At 34.1% G+C, this 20,937-nt stretch overlaps 1 protein-coding gene across 1 annotated transcript in view; it reads right to left on the bottom strand.

The window, feature by feature from the left end:
• The window catches only part of EDIL3 (EGF like and discoidin domains 3), a 387,262-nt gene that overhangs the window by 120,203 nt on the left and 246,122 nt on the right, over nt 1–20,937 (bottom strand). Inside the window, exon 6 of the mRNA XM_019746385.3 lies at nt 5,356–5,537. Within this exon, the coding sequence (XP_019601944.1) occupies nt 5,356–5,537 (182 nt within the window). The remainder of the gene's footprint in view (nt 1–5,355; nt 5,538–20,937) is intronic.

Genomic DNA, 20,937 nt, shown 5'->3' on the forward strand with positions numbered 1-20,937 from the left:
GTACAGATGAGAGTATATCCGGAATGTAGCTTTTTTCAGGAAAAAACAGGCTAAAATATTTTCTACTTGAATGAATAAGTAGTAAAGATGGATTAGATTGTATGCATATGTGTATGTATATAGAATACATATAGATATGTAATTCAGGTTCTATAACTGGAAACAACCTGAAAATGAAAAAAGAAACCGACATCTTAAATTTGATGTTTCTAAAAATGGTTTTTGTGTCTCAAGGAGCTCCAGGTATCTGTAAGTACCAAACAAGTTTTAAAACATATTGTATACAGGCTTTTCAATGAAATTCATGGTATGATAAAAAAATACAGTGAATGTTTAAATTAAAAAAAAAAAAATTACAGTAAAAGACACATTGCCATTAATCCCCCTTAAAATACTCCCCCTTGCTTTGAACACACTTATCCCATCGTTCTTGCCACTTTCTGAAGCAGTTCTGGAAGACCTTTTCATGAGTGTCTTTAGTTGCACACTGTCGTTGCTGACTCGATGTCCTGAATCGGTTCAAAATGTTTACCTTTCATAGTCATTTTGATTTTGGGGAAGAGTCAGAAGTCGCACAGTGCCAGATCCAGTGAATAAAGTTGATAAGGACACACTGTAATGGTTTTATTTGACAGAAATTGCTGTACCAGAAGCGATGTGTGACATGGAGCCTTTCCGTTGTGATCACAAAATATGGTGAATGGTGCTGCCGAGTGCCATCCAATGGAAAGGCAGGGATCTTCAATACAGGAAGCAGTGCACTGAACCTTAATAACAGTGTGTGACAAGTTTCAACTTGTTCAGTGCAGTTAGTCAGGTGTGAGCTACAGTTGAAAGAAAGTGCGTTTTCAACTGTGGCCTAAATCATCCTCCATCATGACAACTCTCTGTGTCACACATAACTTCTGATACAGCAATTTCTGTCAAATAAAAACATTACGATGTGTCCTCATCCACCTTATTCACTGGATCTAGCACTGTGCGACTTCTGGCTCTTCCTCAAAGTTAAAATGGTTCAGGACATGGAGGCAGTTACAACAGCACAACTCAGACACTCATGAAAGAGGACTTCCAGAACTGTTTCAGAAAGTGGCAAGGATGAAAGTGTGTTTGAACTGAGGGGGAGTATTTTAAGGGGAATATTGGCAATGTGTCTTTTACTGTACTGTTTTTTTTTAAAATTTAAACATTTATCATAGTGTTTGATCACACCTCATAGGTGATTACGCTATTTTTTGCACCGTTTTCAATTCCACTGTTCACAAAGTTTTAAAAATGAAACCCCACCATAACTGGAATTTCTACTCTAGAAATGTGAATTTGCAACATAATTTGCACTCACATAATTATTTTCTGGGTCCATGTTTTCTACACTTATTTTGTTTAAAATGCAAAAGTCTGATGGTCTTGCTTGGGATATTTTAAGTTTTCTAACAATGAAGAATCTAATAGTCACTTAGGTACATTAACTATTGAAAATACTTAAAAAATTATGATGAATGAATAATGCTTACTCATATATTGCTGCGAAAACTGGGATGCACTTCTGACTAAGATACATAATGTGGTTCTGCCCCACTGTAGTTTAGAGACATTGTGGGTCACGTATTTCCCACTATCCTTCCTCAGTTTTCTTCACCGTTCTTTCCTCTCCTTCCACCCACACAGTTATTACTACCTACAGTTTCAACAACAAAGTGCCAAGATCATCAATCAAAAGTTTTTTAAAATTTTATTTATCTATTTTTTAAAATGTCACTCAAACTGTACAAACGCAGGCTTTATGAGCTAATGAGACATGTTATTACAGTGGAGTCTAAGGACGACCTGCAGTAGGTCTGTGGGACAATCCAGAAGTTTCTATTTTTACCCAGTAACCCATATGATTCCTGGGCACATTATAGTTCGAGAAATTAGTATTTCTTCCCCTTACAAAGTCTGTGGCATATAGAAAAGGAACATATTAAGATCATATGTACATTTCCTATACGGGTAGAGTCATAGACTATTTAAAACAGAAAGATCAAAACCTGTTTTTCTCAAGTATAAAATACTAGTCCTGAAACTACTGGTAAATTCACTTTCAAAGGAAAATTATGGCTTTGCCTAGGTACAGCCATCAAATAGATCAGCATATAATAATACAGCTATGTAATACATAACGTAATGGTGATTTTTCTCCATCCATATTCTATATAGTATGCTAGTTTTTAGTTTAATAAAAGTTTTATTAAAATAGGCTGTCTGTATATAGTAAAATATTATGGTTCAAATAAAATGGTTAGCAAATGATGTAAGACCGGGCCACAAATGTTGTATTATTACGTTTATCCAGTTTACTTTGCTATATCCTAGATTCAGAGCATTTTGAAGGCAAATGCTGTCTTTCTTTCCAGTGTCTAGTAGAGCACAGGGGAGACTTTTGTTCAGTACATGTTTGTTGAATGGATAAAAAATGATTAGCTGGAAATATAATAAACTCATCACAGAAATTAAAAAACACACACAATATTTCACTACATGTAGTTACAAAAGAAAAATAAGAGAAAATAATTTTCTTTAAAAATAAATAACGAATAGTTATCCTGATTCACCTAAGTCAGTTAGCCAAGACCCAGAAGGTTTAAATAAGTTTTAACATTTTTAGATGAGATAACCCAAATTACATTTTCATAATTTTGAAAAGTTGCTATTTCTAACATGTCAGTGAGAAAGAGAAATTGATATTCCAGCACGCTAATGAACTAATAAGTGTTTAAGGTGATGGTTATTTATTAGTTAGAAAATATGTGAGAAAATAAAATTCAGAAAAACTTGAAAAAGAACCCAAGAAGTTTTTGTTTAACAGTATTTGCTGGACTAATTCTTTAAGTCTAGAAACAACTGTGAACATTTTGGTATTGTCAATAATTACATGCTGAGTGTGTAAATTTAAAATGGCAATTTCAATTTTCATTTCATCAAGACAAGAAATAAAATGAAAATGAGTGCTAATTAGTGCATTGTGTCATACATCTGAAAGATTAGGGGAATACTTGCTCATTTTAAGTGAGTTAAAGCAAAGTACTCAAAAGTTTCATTTGAAAGGAAGAATGTAAATTAAACAAGTGTCAAAGGAAATTAATAAAGCTCAACATGCCTCTTAAAGGAAACTCAAATCTTTTTAGAAAAATAACTTAGAAAGGAAAATGTTATTAAATAATATAACAACATAATATATACTCTGGACACAATCACAAAGCATTTATTGAATAATGATGCATTTTCAGTTTTCTTCCCATTATATGCAAGATATCTTCATCTAATATAAAACCATTTGTATTTACTTTTACTATTTTTCTCTTAGAGCTCATTATCATCACACTAAAAGCAAAATAAAAATGATAGCTATAACAGACTGCCCTTAAAAATAAAAGAAGTATTTAATTACTCAACTTAAGCTGATAAAGTTATATTTATCTGCCTATAATCACTGAGATAAAGATAACTTAAAGTTAATTTATACTTTAAAAGGTGTAATGAAGCATAGTATTAAGTAAGCAATAAATGGGGATAAAGTGAAATATCAGGGCATGAAACTTTTGTAAGGTGCTTCTCACAGAAAATACTGCAAAAGTATGTTATTTATGGTTTATTGAAACATGGCAGTTACTGAAGCTCACAAACATAATTTGCCAAACAGAAACCTTGATGTGAACTTGTAACATCATCTATTTATTGTTCTGCAATTTCTACTCTGAATCTTAATTTCTAAAGTTTTATCATGACTTCAATCCCACAAACGCACATCGTAGTAGTCAAGTAAAGAAATGGTCTCTGGAATGATTTTTAGCAAATAAATGCAAGTACTTTTTGTTGTTTTGTGTTTATTTTAAACTTTAATTAGAAATTCATTAGTCTATGATCAAAATTATTCAGATGTACCATTTCCACTCTCTGAAATTCTTGTTGCACATGTGGCTATAGATTAGAAAAATCATGTGTAATTTAAGAAGCAATTCCTGCAAATGCATCCAAATATAAATTCCTAAAACAAAACATCAGGTAACAACATGGAGCCATATAGATCAAAGAAATATATATAGGATATGTAATAATTTGTGAGATACCTGAACAAAGGAGATTTGGCCCTGTTCCTGAAACATGGAATCATGCTATTTGGTTGTAAATCAATTTCCCTTCCTATTAACTGCATGTAAAGCTGACCCTATACATTGCACCTAATAATGTCACATCATAGATTCCCATCTTAAAAATTACCTTGACTGTAAATATGTAGTAAACTGATAAAACAGATCAACTACATTTGTAATCGCTTCCTATTCCAATGGGATAAGACCAAACCTAAGGCACACTAAACTCAAACATTAAATTTGAACACATTCCTCCAGCAACTTATATACAAATCATGATTTTCTTCTTATTGATTTTCTTATATACAAATGACAATGTTCCCCAGATTCTCACCTAGAATCTCTGATTATGCTATTCTGTTGGCTTCTAATCCCTACTGAAAGCCATCTTTCAAGGTCTACCTCAAAAGCTATTTTCCCCATGAAGCTTTCTTATGATAATTAATTACTTCTCCCTCTGACCCCACTATATACTGGATTTTCCTTCTCTTTAGCACATATCAATTACTTGTTAGATGTTATCAATATGCTCCCCCTACCCCAATAGATGTATAATCTTTTCACAGGAAACTGGTTTGATCACCTTTTCTGTCCTACTATGTAGTTTACTGTCTCACTTCAACTAAGTGCACAAAAAGCACTGAATAAAATATAAGGTGCGGGCATTACTACTATCCATCCCATCTTTGGGAAATCACTTAATATTTCGGTATATCATTGTTTTTCTCCTGTTTTAAAAAATAGCTGACTGATAATAATAAATAAGAGTGTATATATTGAAACACCCTTAGCTATTAAAAGAAGTTGCTGAAGACCCCTGAGATATCACTATAATCCATTCTATATTTTATATTTGCACATGAGGAACCTCTTCTGAGACAGAGAAGGAAAAGATGAAATTTTAATTTTCTTGAATTGTCAAAAGTTGCTGCTAAATGTTCACACAGTACTAATAAACATAACGTGCAAAACGTTTTTCTTTGATATACATCTTAAAATAGTGATAACCCAGGAATTAAAAATTTTAACCCTCTTAACACACTTTCCTGTAGAATGTGTATGTTTCCCAAGTTTCAGAGTTTATAGCCAATTTAGACTCTTAACTAAATTATCCTTTTCTCGGTCACCATGAAGAAAAGTCATATTTGGGCTCTCACTGTCTTCTCTCTGAAAGGACTCCAGTCATTCTTTGGCAATAACCTTGTCCCATCCCATCTGTTACCTGAATCCATGGCCATCTGTCATTTTCTGCAGCTGTCCAGGCATTTATAAGCCCCTTCTTATTAAGACGTGCATAGTAGGGATACCATTTCTGGAGTCCAAAAAGAGCTCGGTGGGTAGATGAAGCTGTGATTTGCTGATTTGATATGATTCCACCTTCAATTCCCAATGGCCCTGAGCATTCTGTAAACAAATCAGAAAAAAAACAAAACAAAACAAAACAAAAAAAACGTGAATGTATTAGAAATAACCCATATTTGAAATGTAGCTGTTGGATTTAATGAGGGATATTTTTTAAATGATTTTAATTTGTGCCACCATTCCACATAAGCCCCATGTACTCTACAGATGTCATTGACCACTATGTGAAAGAAAGAATTCTTGTTCCTCATGACACTCTCTTCTTTCTTTCTTTGAGTGTGGCATCCGAACACACTTCCCTTCTGCATTACAATTCTGCATTATGTACAGTTATCCCTTGCTGTTGATCACAACAAAAGTAGAATGCCCTGAAAAGACCTATATCATATTGTCTATTCTTAGAGAGTAGCATGACTCAAAAACCATAAATCCTCAATAAATATCTGTTGATATATTATTTATTTTCTAGCCTTCCTCTAAGTTTGTATCAACATCATTTTCATACTGACTTAGCATTTCTTACTACTATACATTTTTTTAACTTAATTTTTTATAACTACTGTCAGTTATATATACTGGCACATTGCTTCCACAAGAAGAGCAATGTGTAAATCTGTCAACATTTAAAAATATTATAACTTGAGATGTATTCTAAATAATAGAAAATATGTAGACAAATTACAAAGTAAATTTAATTTGTATAAAGTAAGCAGGTAAATTCTCTGACATTATACAAAACAGTATATACACCACTCAGTAAATCAAGATATTAAAATGTTTATATTTTTAATATTTTAAATTCAAAATTCACAACTCTACATATTGAGATTCTGCACTCACATTTTAACTTTCTTCGTTAAGTTTGCAACTTGAAAATTTAAGAGACATTTCCTAATAAAATTTTAAAATATTAAGATTAAAAGCATGGAATACTTTTAAAAAGTTACAAAGATGTTTCCCATTAGTAACCAATTTTTCACTAAGCATTAACATGTTTCTTTCTTCTATTTCATGCTCAGATAATAAGTAGCTCTAAGCACATTACTAACATTTCTCCAATTGCTTTAAAACCTTTAAAAACTTTTTATAAAAAGAATGAAAATATTTGATAAGTAATCATCTTAATCAGTAAACTGACATTAATAAAGTAAAAATTGCCTCCATGACTAATGATTAATAAATCATTCACTTGATAAGTTAAATTTAGATACTAAGATCTTTTCTAAAACATGCACTTATAGCTGTTTAGCACTTTATGAAGGTGTCCTATAACATTTTGAAGTCATTAAATTAAGAAACCATCCATTTTTAGAATTGCAGTGTTAGGAGTAACAGATAATAATCTGATTTTCACATTCCGTAAAAATTAACATTGGCAACTCAAATGCTGAATATTTGGATTCTTGCTTTGCTTTTAATTTTAAACAAGATTTTTCCAGACTTCATAAAAGCACTAAGACACTTTCATGATGACACTTTGATTTTAAACAACTTCAGGAGCCTGACTTTTTAAGCATATTGCCATGCAAGGACTCTCAAGGATCTTTGTCTTTGATTTTTGCAATGTTTGGATGGGAAAATGCAGAGGTCGGGGAGGTCATTTACTGGAGGCCAGTCAATGGAATGGCAGAACTAGAGAGCCAGCTTGGATTGATTAAACTGTATAACATCCGTAGAAAGAACTCTACACCATTTAGTAGTGTGCTTCTAAAGACCTTATGATGAATTGGACATCTTCACAGAATTTGCAACCTTTTTAAAAGGGTGATTAGACCTCAAACCTCATTCTTTAGTACATCTACTTCACCAACCAACTTACCCTTATGCGCTAACATATCAGCAAACACATTGGCCATGAAATGTTGCATGATCATCTAAGCCAAATACCAATCAACAATTAAAAAAATATATATATAATTGCATGTATTTTGTTTTACTCTGCCATGAGGCTCCCAATCTTTGTCATGTCCTCACTAGTCATTATTTCAAACAAAACATAATTCAAAAATATACATTGACATGCTGTATTTATATAGAGCTTCTTCACAGTCGTACAAAGCATTTTCCCATAAGCTATCTCACTGCTGTGATGTTCAATTTATGATTCCTGTATTTCTCTACTAGGTCCTCAATTCCATTTTTAAAAAATAAACATTTACAACATTCACATGCATACTGTGTACTGCAAACCAATAAAGGCCACCAGAGGAAACATGACTTTGTGGGGACTGTTGAATGAAGTGTGAGTCAGTGAGACATCATCCGCTTACTTCCTTACTGGTTAGTGGTCCTCGATTTTTCTTACTTTAAAAACTGGGGTTATGATGATACTTAATTCACCAGCTGTGAGGCAATACAAGGTAAAAAGTGCTCCGCCTTTGTAACTATATGTTGTTCAAAAACAATGATCTTGATTCTGTAAGGTCACTAGCATATTTCTCTTCAGTTTTTTTTAAAAAATTATTATTAGCTTCAGGTGTACAAAACAACGTAATAGTGAGACATTTATACCCTTCACAAAGTGATAACCTTCCTCCCCCAATCTACTACCCTCTGACATCGCATATAGAGTCAGTGGAACTGTAACCGCTATATATGATGTCTCTTCAGAGTTGAAGCGATGCTGGCCTTTTAGCTCCTTAGAGCAGGCGCTGGGTCTTTACTCTATTTCATCCTGAGATGCCCACAGTGGCTTCTACACAGGAAAAGCAAAATAAATATGTGCTGAATATTGGTATTGGGGTCTTTTTTTTTTTCCAAACAGTAAACTCATAAGCAAATTCAAGTCTCATACTTTATTTCACACTAGAAAGTTGTCACGACAGCAGCTTTTCTTCACTAATCATTTGGACCACAATCAAATGGATGTCATCATAATAAAAGGTTCAAAATCCAATTTCCTTTTGCCTGTACTATCCACTTCCCCAATGTCCTATTAAATTCAACAGTTATAAAAACTAATGAAGGAATTGCAATTCAGAATGCAAATGATTATACACCTAAGATTAAGTGACCTTAAGCAGAGAACAATAAGATGGTAAAAGAAAGATAATATGGAGCTATACAATGCTATTATTATCAATAAATGAGGGAAGGATATGAAAAAATACTTGATGGAAAACAACATTAGATGAGCATTCTGAAATTTGAAAAGAGTACCCACGCGTATTTCCTCACATAGTCAAAATAAAATTTTAAGGAAAAAAAGGTTATCATGCCTATTTCATAAATGAGGAAACTTGTGAGGAGCGAAATTAAATTCGGAAAAGTGAGTCTGGAATTTAAGCCAAACACTCTGCTGCACAAACAGATAATAATATTAACTGATAAGTTGAAGAATTCAGTAATTCTTCAAAGGTTGACACTGGTTCTTTTTCTTCTGCTGTGATTTTATATGAGAGATGCATAATTACATATAATAGAAAAGGGGATAGGAGAATTAACATGAAGGAAATGCAGAATACCACTAGTGACATTCAGGATATGACAATTTTCATACACTGAGATGTATTTAAAAAGCAGGTGACAGCCTATGGCAATGAATCACAGAAGTCAACATTGAGGTATTATGGTATCCCTTTAAAGGGGTTAAAAAAATTAACCTGCGATCATTATTGGCTTATATACTGCTTATCTAATATGGCTAGGCTAATTCAGTCCTGAGTAATTTAATGACCTCTTACGATGTACCCATCCAGTCATCAATCCATCCATCCACTCACCCTCCAATTCATTTAACTCAGTTTTGAAAAAAAATGCATATTTATTGAAGATCGACTATCTACCAAATACTTTTCTAGGCAGTGGAGATGCAGGGATGAACAAGGTAGAAAAAGTCTCAGCTCTCAGAATTCGTATTCTAGTAGGGAGACAAACTACAGACAAACAAATAAACAAGAAAATGCCATAAAGAGGTAAGTAAAGAATGAAACATGGGCGAACCAAGTGAGGGTGTGTCAGGTGAACAGAGGTGACCTTTCTTTGAGGTGACATTAAATCTGATTCTGAGTGAAAGGCAGGAGTTGGCTACTCTGCTAGTTTGACTGTACTGGCGTCCTCACGGAGCTTTCACTCCAGTAGGAGAAACACCCAGAGAAACAAAAACATTGTAATATAGTATGTGATGGTGGGTGCACAGGAGTCAGTGGGAGACTAGAAGAGAGAATTATAACCCAGTCTGGGGTTCAGAGAAGGATTTCCTGGAAAAGAGTGGACGCTAGGAAAGGAGGACAGACACAGAGACAGGAAAAGACCTGGTATAATTAGGGCAGTAGACGCAGGTCCGTATTATTAGACCAAGATGGGTTCATGGAGGGACGGTTAAAGATGAGGAGAAGAAGTAGAAAGATGTAGATTATTTTGCTGAAGAGCTTGCTGAGAGAACACAATTTAATCAGTGGAGGGAGTTTTTTTAGGATTCTAACTGTGGCTACATTTTCATTTGATATAGATCATGTCTGCTGTACTGTGGGAGGTGGCTTTAAGAAGGGACAAACTACACCAAATATCACAATTGTCCAGGTGAAAAATGATGCAGGTCTGAAAGAGGAATGGAAAAGAAGAGTTCAAGGCCTATTTAGAAGGCAAAATGGTTTTGCAGAGCTAGTAATAATTAGACGCAGGGTGGAGGAGAGAAATGAAGTATCTTCAAAGGTGACAGACAGCACAGATAGAGCTCCCTTTCATTGGCATGGGCCATGTCTCACAAATCACTCCACTGAATCTAATTTCTCCCTTAAAATTTTATCAAAAATGATCCTTGTTGCTAGAATGAATATTGGGGACCTGTTGTTGTCCTACCTGCTAATGCAGAAACTGGCGGACTATAGTCACAGGCTTCAGAGAGAGGATTGAAAAGTGAAAACCTGCTTCTACACTCAAGCCATACCCAGAACATCCCTGCCCCTCCACTCATCCATGTGTATTATGTGTGTCCAGCTGCCGTACCACGAAACTGCAACCCCTTTGGCTGGGATTACATCCCTCATTGAATCCGGAAGCAAGCCTCAATCTTAGCAGACACTTAATAAATACTTGTAGAGGAAATTAACTTTGAAGCAAATATGAAAAGTAAATAAACAATCAAAATTACAGCTAACATTGTAACATTCTATTTGTGGAATTCATTTCTAAATGAAAAAAATCATTTTACCTACTCCCTCAAGAGTACACTGATACAAAGGCCTTTAGAAATTGTTCAGATGCTGAGTGAAGAGGAAGGGAACTTCTTGAATAAGAAAAAAAGGAAACTGACAGTCACGTGATTTACTCCTCTTTCAACTAGTTGCCACTCAGACACTAGGTCTTTCTGGAATTGTCCACAGTTACCCCTAAAGTGGGTCCAGTGGCAAGTTGTTCAGTGCTGAATATAGCAGCAGGATATGGCAGTATCATTTCTGATCATTAGATCTGTGTTTGTGCATCTCTGATATTATGCTTGCTTTTGGCAGGTCTAACAATAATCCTATATTAATGAGTCCAATCAACATCGATTACCAGAGGCTTTTAGGCATCTTTTATATTGTCAGTTAAAAGAACTGCTTTGTCTGCATTGTCTGAGTGGCCTAGAAATGCCTTCTGACATGAGGCTCCACGCTTCAGACTGAGCAAGAGCGTGATCTCACCAGGAAGGTTGAGCGAGAACAGCTGGGCCAGCTGGGGCCAAGCCTCACGTGCCCTCCCCAGAGCATTCTCCGCTGTCACCAAAGGGAAGTCCTTCTCGCTCTGCAAACATTCTCTGGAGTGTGGTGAAGAGCAGCATCTGTGTTTTATTGATCTCGCAGCTGACAAGCAAGCAGAGCCTCAAGATGTCTCACATTTTGTTGAGTGTGCTGATGAAGGCTTTCAAATAAGTGAGATGCACGACTGAATCCGTCACAGGAAGGTGCTGCTTTCATTTGCTCTATCTCAGTATCCAGAATCGTCAGAATGAAAGGATTTCAAATGCAAGCCATGTAAAAAACAAATTGCCTTTAACCATCTCCAGTCCTCTTTTTCTCTGAGCATCTCGTCTTCTCAGGGGAGCCGGAGTTCTCCCCGGTGCTTAGCCTAGTATGAAAATTGTGCTGAACACAAGCGCTGGCGAGTGGATTACTGATGGTCTCCAATACTGCAGAAATTAATGCTGATTCAAGCATGAACTGTGCCTCTTGGACCACAGCCTTTCATTTATTCCTAATGTTAGTTCTCTTTTAGAGTTGCCTTGAGACCAGGCTCTAAATTGGTGAGGGAGAGAGCAAAGCCACTATTCCTCACAGTGTGGCCCACGGGTCAAAAGGAGCCCTGAAGATGTTTTCCTTGTGAATCTTGTCACCTAAGCCCCCACACCCCCCATCCTGGTATGTGCTGGTTTCTCTCAGGCTATCATTTTTCTGGTGTTGGGGAGTGGTGTCAGAGGAAAGGGGACAAGGGAGGGAATGAAGACAGAAGTGTAAGGAAGGCTGATCTCAGGTAGAGGGCTTGGACACAGTGGTTCGGCTGTAGGAGATGAGGGATGGCAAAGTGGCTCCCTGGACACAGTGTAAGAATGTGAAGGTGGACACGCACAATGCAGCCTTCCCTTCACGCGCTCATTCACAAATTTCCATGGAGCACTCCCTGGGGTGTCAGCCTCCTGTCATGGCACTGGGACTGATCACCTTTAAAGGACTTAGAGTGAAAATCCCATTTGGTGATGTGTGTTTCTCTCCACACACAGAGACTGCTGCTTTGCATCAGGGCATAACTTGACATATGGCCACGACATCCTTGCTTAAGGAAACAGTAATTGCAAAATCATCAAAATAGTTTTCAACATTTAGTTCAGCTTATTTGGATTGCCCATAAAATGCATGTGTACCTCAGAGAAAACATTATTTCTTTGCATCAGATGGTCTGCTTAGACTAGATAAATGTTAATTTTCCTTACAATCTTGAAGTCTGATTCTGTGATATGTGGCCACGAAAGAATTTTCCCCATCCTGTTAGAAACTGTATTCTGCTATTTTTTCCATATCGGAGCGCTCAGAGGTATCTAAGATAAATCATGAAAAATAATAATTTGTGCATATTTTTTTTCTTTTAGATATTACACTTAAAGGTAGAAACCGTGCCCTTTGCATTATGTATGTTTCCAAAGCACTTAACAGAGTGCCTTACAAATCGTCAATTCTCAATGTTGTGGGATAAGTACATTAAAATAAATCATTGCTTAGTTTGGAATTATTTCTCCTCCTTTGCCGAAACTGAATTAATCCTCGGGATGTAGATACGATCACCCTAAGGATTCAACATATTGGGTGGATGTTAAAATCAGAAACACTTTTTGGTATGCTGGAATGCTTGAAATATGTAAGAGTTAGTTCTTGGAGGTAGGGCAAATATGTTTGGGATAAAAACCAGCATTCATAAAATTACAAATTCAATTATCAGCTATCTAGCTATTTACTTGTTAAATGTGGTTATGCATTTCTTCACATTGTGTTATCTCAAGTCAATTATGATATATTATCAGTTTAAATTAATTGTTTTGAATTCAGGAAAAAATTAAACCCATGAATAAGCTAAATTATAATAGGAAATTGTCCATTAATATTTCCCAAAATGAGTTTTTTAGCATATTAATGCAGTGGTGATGTTGGTGTTATTTAAATAGTAGCACTGATGGATCTACTAGTCAAAAGCCAAAATTTTGTGAATTGATAATTCACAAAAGTTAGCAAAATCTAATTGGATTACCATCCTGTCAGAGTAAACGGCATTGCTATAAAACAAAAGAAAGAGTGCATTTTAATTTACTTAAGATGCAGTACTTCAAAAAAGACAAGCATATGGGCTTTTCAAGTGCTGAATGCACTTTTGCATCCTGGCAAGGTTACAGTAACTTGTATGAGACTTCCACTTAAACTGCACAATTCATCTACCAACTATAAAGACAACAACATGGTTTGATGAAACATTTGTCTGTAGAGTCAAAAGCCTGCAATTCAAAAATCTGCCTATGTATTCTTGCCTCCAACAAAAGATCAACCTATACAGCTAAAAGGGGTACAATGCCAAGGTAAATGCTAAAGGTAGGGTTCAAGTGCTTCAAGAAATGTGAGTTGAATACCAAATGCAAATATTCAAACACTGCTGTGCAGAAGACACATTTCCACACTTACAAGTTATTTACATCTTTTAAGATTTTTTGGTGAATGCATATTAGAATAAGTCCCGCAAGGCACTACTTCTGATGTTTTCTTTTAAGCAATATCATTGGCATGTCAAACACTGATTTTACTTGAGAGATAAATCATAGTCCCAAATTCAATTATTAGCCATCTAGTCTTTCGTATTTTTTTTTTAATTTTTGTTCTGTACAATGTGGTTATACTTTTCTTCTCACAGAATGCTATCTCAGGTCAAATCTGAAGACTCAGTGTTCCAGAGGTCAAAAGAAATCCAAGCAGTTACAGGAAGTCATTGCAGATGGTAAGATACGGCATATTGAGCCCTATTTAATGCTAGAACACTTTGGAAAGTCAGTAAAAAAAGGATGAAAAGCAACATGGAACCTGGAAGTGCATAGTAGATGATTTGTTTATTTGAATTCTAGAGACATCTACATTATGCATTCACTCCTAAAAATATAAAGAAATAGGAAATATTTGTCATATAGAAGATAAATAGGTAATGCTCTCAGAGTCAGAGAAATATTGGAGTTGGGAAAGGGAACTCAAAATTCTTGCAAATAATTTTTTATTCAGCCCTCTAGGTCACAACCTAAGCTCCATTGCTTTTTCTCCTTCAAAAGTAATACATATATGTATATATATATTTTGCCAACATTTTCAGTATAGAGCTGAGACAGAAGATGAATTCCTAATAATAATGCAATTACTAATCAAACATTCTTAGAGAAGAATGTATCACAAAGGCTTTGCATATAATATTTGCAATGGTGCTGGTAGTTGTGAGAGAGAAAATTCAACATAGATTTTGAAACAACACAAATGAAAAGCTACTAAAAGAAAGGATGCTGTATAAATTGTACAGAAAAAAACATTCTAGAAGAATTTAACAGAGTAACAATTTTATTATAAACCTGTAGAAGCTAAGCCAGCTTTTCATATGTTATCCCTTATTCATAAGAGATTTATACTAGATGTGTTTTATAACACAATGAAGATAGGACAGCCTATTAAAATAAGAAATTTAACTTTTGCTTGTTTTAAAATTTATTATATGTAATGATAAATTAGACCCTGTATTATGTGGTGTTCCGGTTAAATGTTCATTTTTGTTGGACAATATTGTTATTCAGGAAGTAAAAGAGGAGAACTTCTACTCCCATTTTCCATGTAAAATATTCTTTAGTAAAAATTAAAACACATACATAAGCAAAATTATTAATCATAAAGAGTTACTGAAAATGGTTCAAAATGTCATGTCACTTGGCATCTCCTTAATATCATATTCATTATCAGATATTTCTGTCACTAAAGCATTCAAATTGTCACAGAAATCTCTGCCTGGGGGAAATATAAACTATACCTTCTTGCAATGAATGAAAAGTAAATGATTCCCCACAGTATGTTGCCAGACTCACTGGAAATAAAAATGACTAATTAAATAGTGTCTTTTTAAAATAGGTCTGTGTCTGGCAGGCACTTTCATTGTGGTACAAAATGGGGATCTCCTGTGGAAAAGCCTCATATTAACACTTTGATAAACCAGATTACAGCTCTGAAAAGCTCCTTTTATAATCAAGTTTTTCTCCCAATTTAATATCCAAGTAATCCTATCTTTAGGTTAGATGAAAATGAAGTTTTAGCTGGCGGCAATTTTCTTGCAATAATCAAAGGAATCTCATTTCCTAAAGTCTATAACTGAGAGTAAAGTAACAAACCATTTCCCCCAAAATTGAATAATACCTGGTTCCCATATCTTCAGCATAACCTTTTCTGTTTCATCATGACTTTTTTTCTAATCAATGTGAGAAGAATGTTAATAGTCTTTTTTTTTTTTTTTTCCAGATTTCCAAAGAAATAAAGGGGATGTACTGGAATAAAAATCATGAAATGCCACTTAGCACCTAGCTGACTCTTTTCCTGAACTGATTTTGATTTTGAGGTACAAGAAAACCATGCATGAATACTGGTTTCTTAAGAAGCATCATGTAAAAAAATAAAATGAAGAGACAGTTTCAGAAGAAATTTCTTCTCTGCTCCAAAGGCATAGATCCTTCTATTCTTTCACAGACATTCCTGAAGAATAAAAATAAAGTCTGTACATATTTAATGCAGAGAAAAATATGTCAGGCATTTCAGCCTCCAAATAACCCTATAAATAAGCTTCACTCCCAATTTTAATTGAGGCAACTGAGACTCAGAGAGGTTAAGTAATGCCCTCAAAGTCGCAGAGCCAGGATGTGGCCTCAGGTGTATTTATTACCAAAACATCATGATGAACACTGTGGTATAGTATTCTGGGGACATTCCGTTTGCTGCATATGCCTTAAGCAGTGTGAGAAGCGATGAAAAATGACAAGAAAGGCACCATGTTTATAAAGATATAGAGTAGTGACCTCACTGATATGTTCATCATCACTGTTGTTTCTGTGATGGCTTGTGGACTGTAGATTCAATATAGACTGTTATTCACTCAACATTTAACACATATTTGTTGAAATTCTTCTTTGTTCAAGGCAGAGGAATAACATCTAATCCTTAGTCTTTTAAGATTCAAAGTGATTATACAGCTGGGAGTAGCTCATTAGAAACTAAAGTTAGCATCATTTTATAACTGGAGATCCCTGGTAAAGGACTATGGTGGGCTACCTACCTCTAGGATTTCTACATCTTCAATTTTCCTCTCTTGCTGTTTGTTTTCTCTCTACGATGCAAGAACTGCTTTTATATGTTCACTTACAAAAATGCCAATGAAGGCATCCGGCATTCTTCTCTGTTTAACAAAATGCTTCAGGATAAAAATGTGGAAGCAATTGTTTTCAATGTTAGCATCTTAAAACATGAAATTGGCATCTAGGTATCATATTATCCTAAGTTAGAATACAAAAGTAAAAGTGTATGTATAGTTTCCAAAACTTTTACCATTACTTTATCAGGATGTTGGTGTCCTAACCCAGGATTGTTTTTGTAGTTGTTGTTAATTTTTGTTTCCAATAGTTTTGTATATTAAGTGCACAATAATCCTTAGAACAAATAAGCAAGCACCAATTAAACATTTATGTGCACATAAACTTGGATTTGCTCTTTTCTATCATTTTCACTTTAATGTAGATTCAAGAATCATTATCTGTGCTAACAATTAAAGAGTAAACATGAGGAAAATAAGTCAATTGATTATGCTTACTCCACACACCATGCAATCATTTTAAAATTCAGTTTTAACTCCAATTTCTCATAAGCATGACTAATTAATGACATGAATTATTAACTAAAAGATGATTTTTGCAATTTTTAACTTTTTTAAAAACTCTCTGGTTAAGGTGGAATACTGAAAAAAAAAAGAATAATTTCAACTAGTAATTAAAGCAGTCTTGTAGAAAATTTATTTGGCTGGCCAGCTCCTGGAATTTCAAAACTCTACAGATGTACTATTACTTTCTTGGGAGTAGAAAGGCTGTGACTAGGATGTGAAATAATTGCTTTTTAAAAATTATATACTGTTAAAAAGATCAACTTTATAAAATTTTTCTGATATTTTATTTTTAAAAATTCAGTTTAAATTTGAATTAAGTGTATCTAGTGATTGGTTCATTATGTTTAAATAATTGATGATCTGCTTTCCATTTTTTATGCTAATCAAACTGATGAAGGCAAACACCTCGCTTTAAATCTCTCTCTCTGTCTCTCTCAAGAATTCTTACTAAACTCAAAGCAATCTTAGCGACTCAACTGCCTGGGTTTGTCAAATGCCCAAGTTATCCAGACTGGGATTATAGGTGTTACAAAGACAAGGAAAAAAATACGTTGAAGAAAATATCGATTCTTGAAAAACTTTAAATCTGAAATGGGATTTGGTCAACTAGACATAGGGAAGATAGACTAGAAAGAGTTAAAGTAACAATAAATAAATGGAATAAGCATAGCCATTGGAAACAAAAACTCCTCTGATACAGACAACAGTTTAGTGGTTACCAGAGGGTAAGGGGGGGAGGGGAGATGTTAGAAAAGTGTAAAGGGGGTCAAATATATAGTGATAGAACTGACTCTGGGTGGTAAACACACAACATAATATCTAGATGATGTAATACAGAATTGTACATTTGAACCCTAATGTAATTTTACTAAACATTGTCACTCCAATAAACTTAATTTTAAAAAATGGTCTATTTCAAAAGAAAAATAAATAAAAACCTTAATTTTGTATTTTCCAAGTGTTCTTTTTCAGATGATATTACTTTTATAATCAGAAAAAAAATGTTTAGGAAAACAAAGGGTCATTCAAAACAAATGATATAGCAACAGTTTTTTTTAAATTAAATTTATTGGGGTGACAATGGTTAGTAAAATAACATAAGTTTCGAGGGTACAATTCTATAATACATCATCTATATATCGCATTGTGTGTTCACCACCCAGAGTCAGTTCTCCTTCCACCACCATATGTTTGACCCCCTATACCCTTTTCTACCACTCTCCCTCCCCCGTAACTCTCTGGTAACCACTAAACTGTTGTCTGTGTCTATGAGTTTTTGTTTCTTTGTTTGTCTTGTTCCTTTATTGCTTTCAGTTTTATATCCCACATATGAGTGAAGTCATATGTTCCTCATCTTCTTCTCTCTGGTTTATTTCACTTAGCATGATAATCTCAAAATCCACCCATGTTGTCGCAAATGACAGTATTTCATCTTTTTAATGGTCAAGTAGTATTCCATTGTGTATACATACATCTTCTTTATCCAATCATCTATGGAAGGACACTTTGGTCATTTCCATGTCTTGGCCACCACCATAAATAATGCTACAATGAACATCAAAGTATATATATATATATATATATATATATATATATATATATATATATGTATGTATATATCTATATCTATATCTATATCTATATCTATATCTATATCTATATCTATATCTATATCTATATCTATATCATCTAATCTTTACAGATAAATGTTTTCAGATTTTTTTGGTAGATGCCCAAAAGAGGGATAGCTGGGTCATATGGTAATTCTATTCTTAATCTTTTGAGGAACCTCCATACTGTTTTCCATAGTGGCTGTACCAATTTAAATTCCCACCAACAGTGTATGAGGGTTCCTTTTTCTCCACAGCCTCTCCAAAACTTGTTATTATTTGTAACATTGACAATAGCCATTCTAGTTGTGAGATGATATCTCACTGTAGTTTTCATTTGCATTTCCCTAACAACTAGTGAAGTTGAGCATTTTTCCATATATCTGTTGGCCATTTGTATGTCTTCTTGAGAGAAGTGTCTGGTCAGGTCATCTGCCCATTTTTTAACTAGATTGTTTGTTTTCTTCTTGTTGAGTTGGATGAGTTCTTTATATATGTACACCCATTTTGGATACTAGCCTTTTATCAAGTTTTCTAAGTGGATTATTAGACATGCTATCATCTGTTATAGAGATACTCACTAGAAACTACTTGATAATTGTGCCTATTTTCTAATTAAGGTGTGTGTGTGTGTGTGTGTGTGTGTGTGTGTAGGTGTATAAAATGCTGTACAATGATCTTACTGGTTTTGAATTATTGTAAACACATCTCCACATTTGGCTAGGGCAAATACATTGTCTTCTACAGATGTGCCTGACATAAATAATGGCAATGTATTCACACTCACCACGGGAAATATAACGGGGCAACCTGAATTTATGCAGGTTTATGTTTTAGTATTAATCCATATTTTTATTCTATGGATTTAAAAATAATTATGTGGATGGCTTAGCCTAGATGTAAATGCCTACTGGAGGTACATTTCTTTGAATGGTCATGTTACCTAAATTTCTGTGTTATTTACTGTTAATAGACTTCAGGGAGACAAAGATCCCATTATCATGAACCACTGTGTACATTGTCTTATGTACCATTAACATATCAATGACTTTAAGATGCACATCAATTTCAGAGATATTGACATGTTTAAATAAAATACATGTATTTTATAATTGAGGAAATGAGGAAACAAATATGATTTATCTTTGTTTTTCTCTTAAGGGTGCTTTTCTTCATTTTTTTTTTTCTTCTTCACAATCCCCTGTTCCCATATTTCTGGTATTTATTATCAAATGCACTACAATTAGGCAATCCTGCAATAGGTACAATTAAACCAGAACTACAAAATTCCTTCTTTCAGATCATATGAGAAACAAAAATTTGAGGCCTTATTATCAGACTGGAAAAATGAAACACTTTCTTTTTCTGTTATATTGGCTTGCCCATATCATAAAACAGAATCTTATATATTACTTTGTAATATTTTTCAGACAACACCAATACCCTCAGAATATATATTTAAAATTTGTTTTACTTTTTATGACTAGACCAAACACCAGAACAGTTCATAGTTTTGTAGGACTCTTGTAGTGTTCTGTGTAATGAATAAACTTACCTAAGCTCCCATGATAAAATACACGTGCATACTCAAAAGGTTAAATGTGTATAAAAAGTTGATATTTTGCTATGCTAGGAAGAAGAGTTAAGAGACACTAAATTAATTAATTGTTTTTCCTTCTCAGGTACAATTATAAGCTGATTACTTTTTCATATTATAAGTAACCTTTTCATTCTATAATCCACAGTACTACTTATTATTCATTAAATAAGTCACCTCAAGTAAAATATTGTTATAATTGAGAAAGATTAGGAAAATGAAATTCATCATTCACACAAAGAAGAAAACATAGGGAACAGTGAAAATTCTATGAGAGACCACATGACTTAAACAGGAATGAAAAGAGAATGAGAAAAGAAGACAAAAGCCCAAGTAGGATATAAGCCTTCTTTATAGTTGTAGTTCACATATTATTTAGATAATAGCCCTCGTAATGAGGTAAATTAAGTAGGTCTATTTTTCCTGCAATTAAAAAAGCCAGAAAAAAGTACAACAGAGCAATATTTCAAATGTCTTAATATCAATGACAATAGTTGTCTCAGGACCTAGCATAACGTTACTGCCACAGTCATACTGCAAAAAATCTAGATTGTTAGATGACCAGTCATTTCCACTTTTTGTTCCAGCTTGATATCCAGAGATCTGTGCAAACTTATCCTCCCTTAAAGAAAGAAGACAAAGTAAATGATAGGATTATACCAGCCTGGGAAGTGTATACAGCTTACAATAACCCTAGATACAAGTATAGTCTGATATAAGACCTAAATTCAAAAATAGACTTAATTATGTGTTTAGTGATGATACCTTGATCTTGATGCTCTGAAACTGATGTGGATACCAACTGAAAATATCACTAAGTTAACAGATTGTT

This window comes from Rhinolophus sinicus, chromosome 3 (genome assembly GCF_057876585.1).
Source record: "Rhinolophus sinicus isolate RSI-liver-muscle chromosome 3, RSI-T2T, whole genome shotgun sequence".
Taxonomy (NCBI): domain Eukaryota; kingdom Metazoa; phylum Chordata; class Mammalia; order Chiroptera; family Rhinolophidae; genus Rhinolophus; species Rhinolophus sinicus.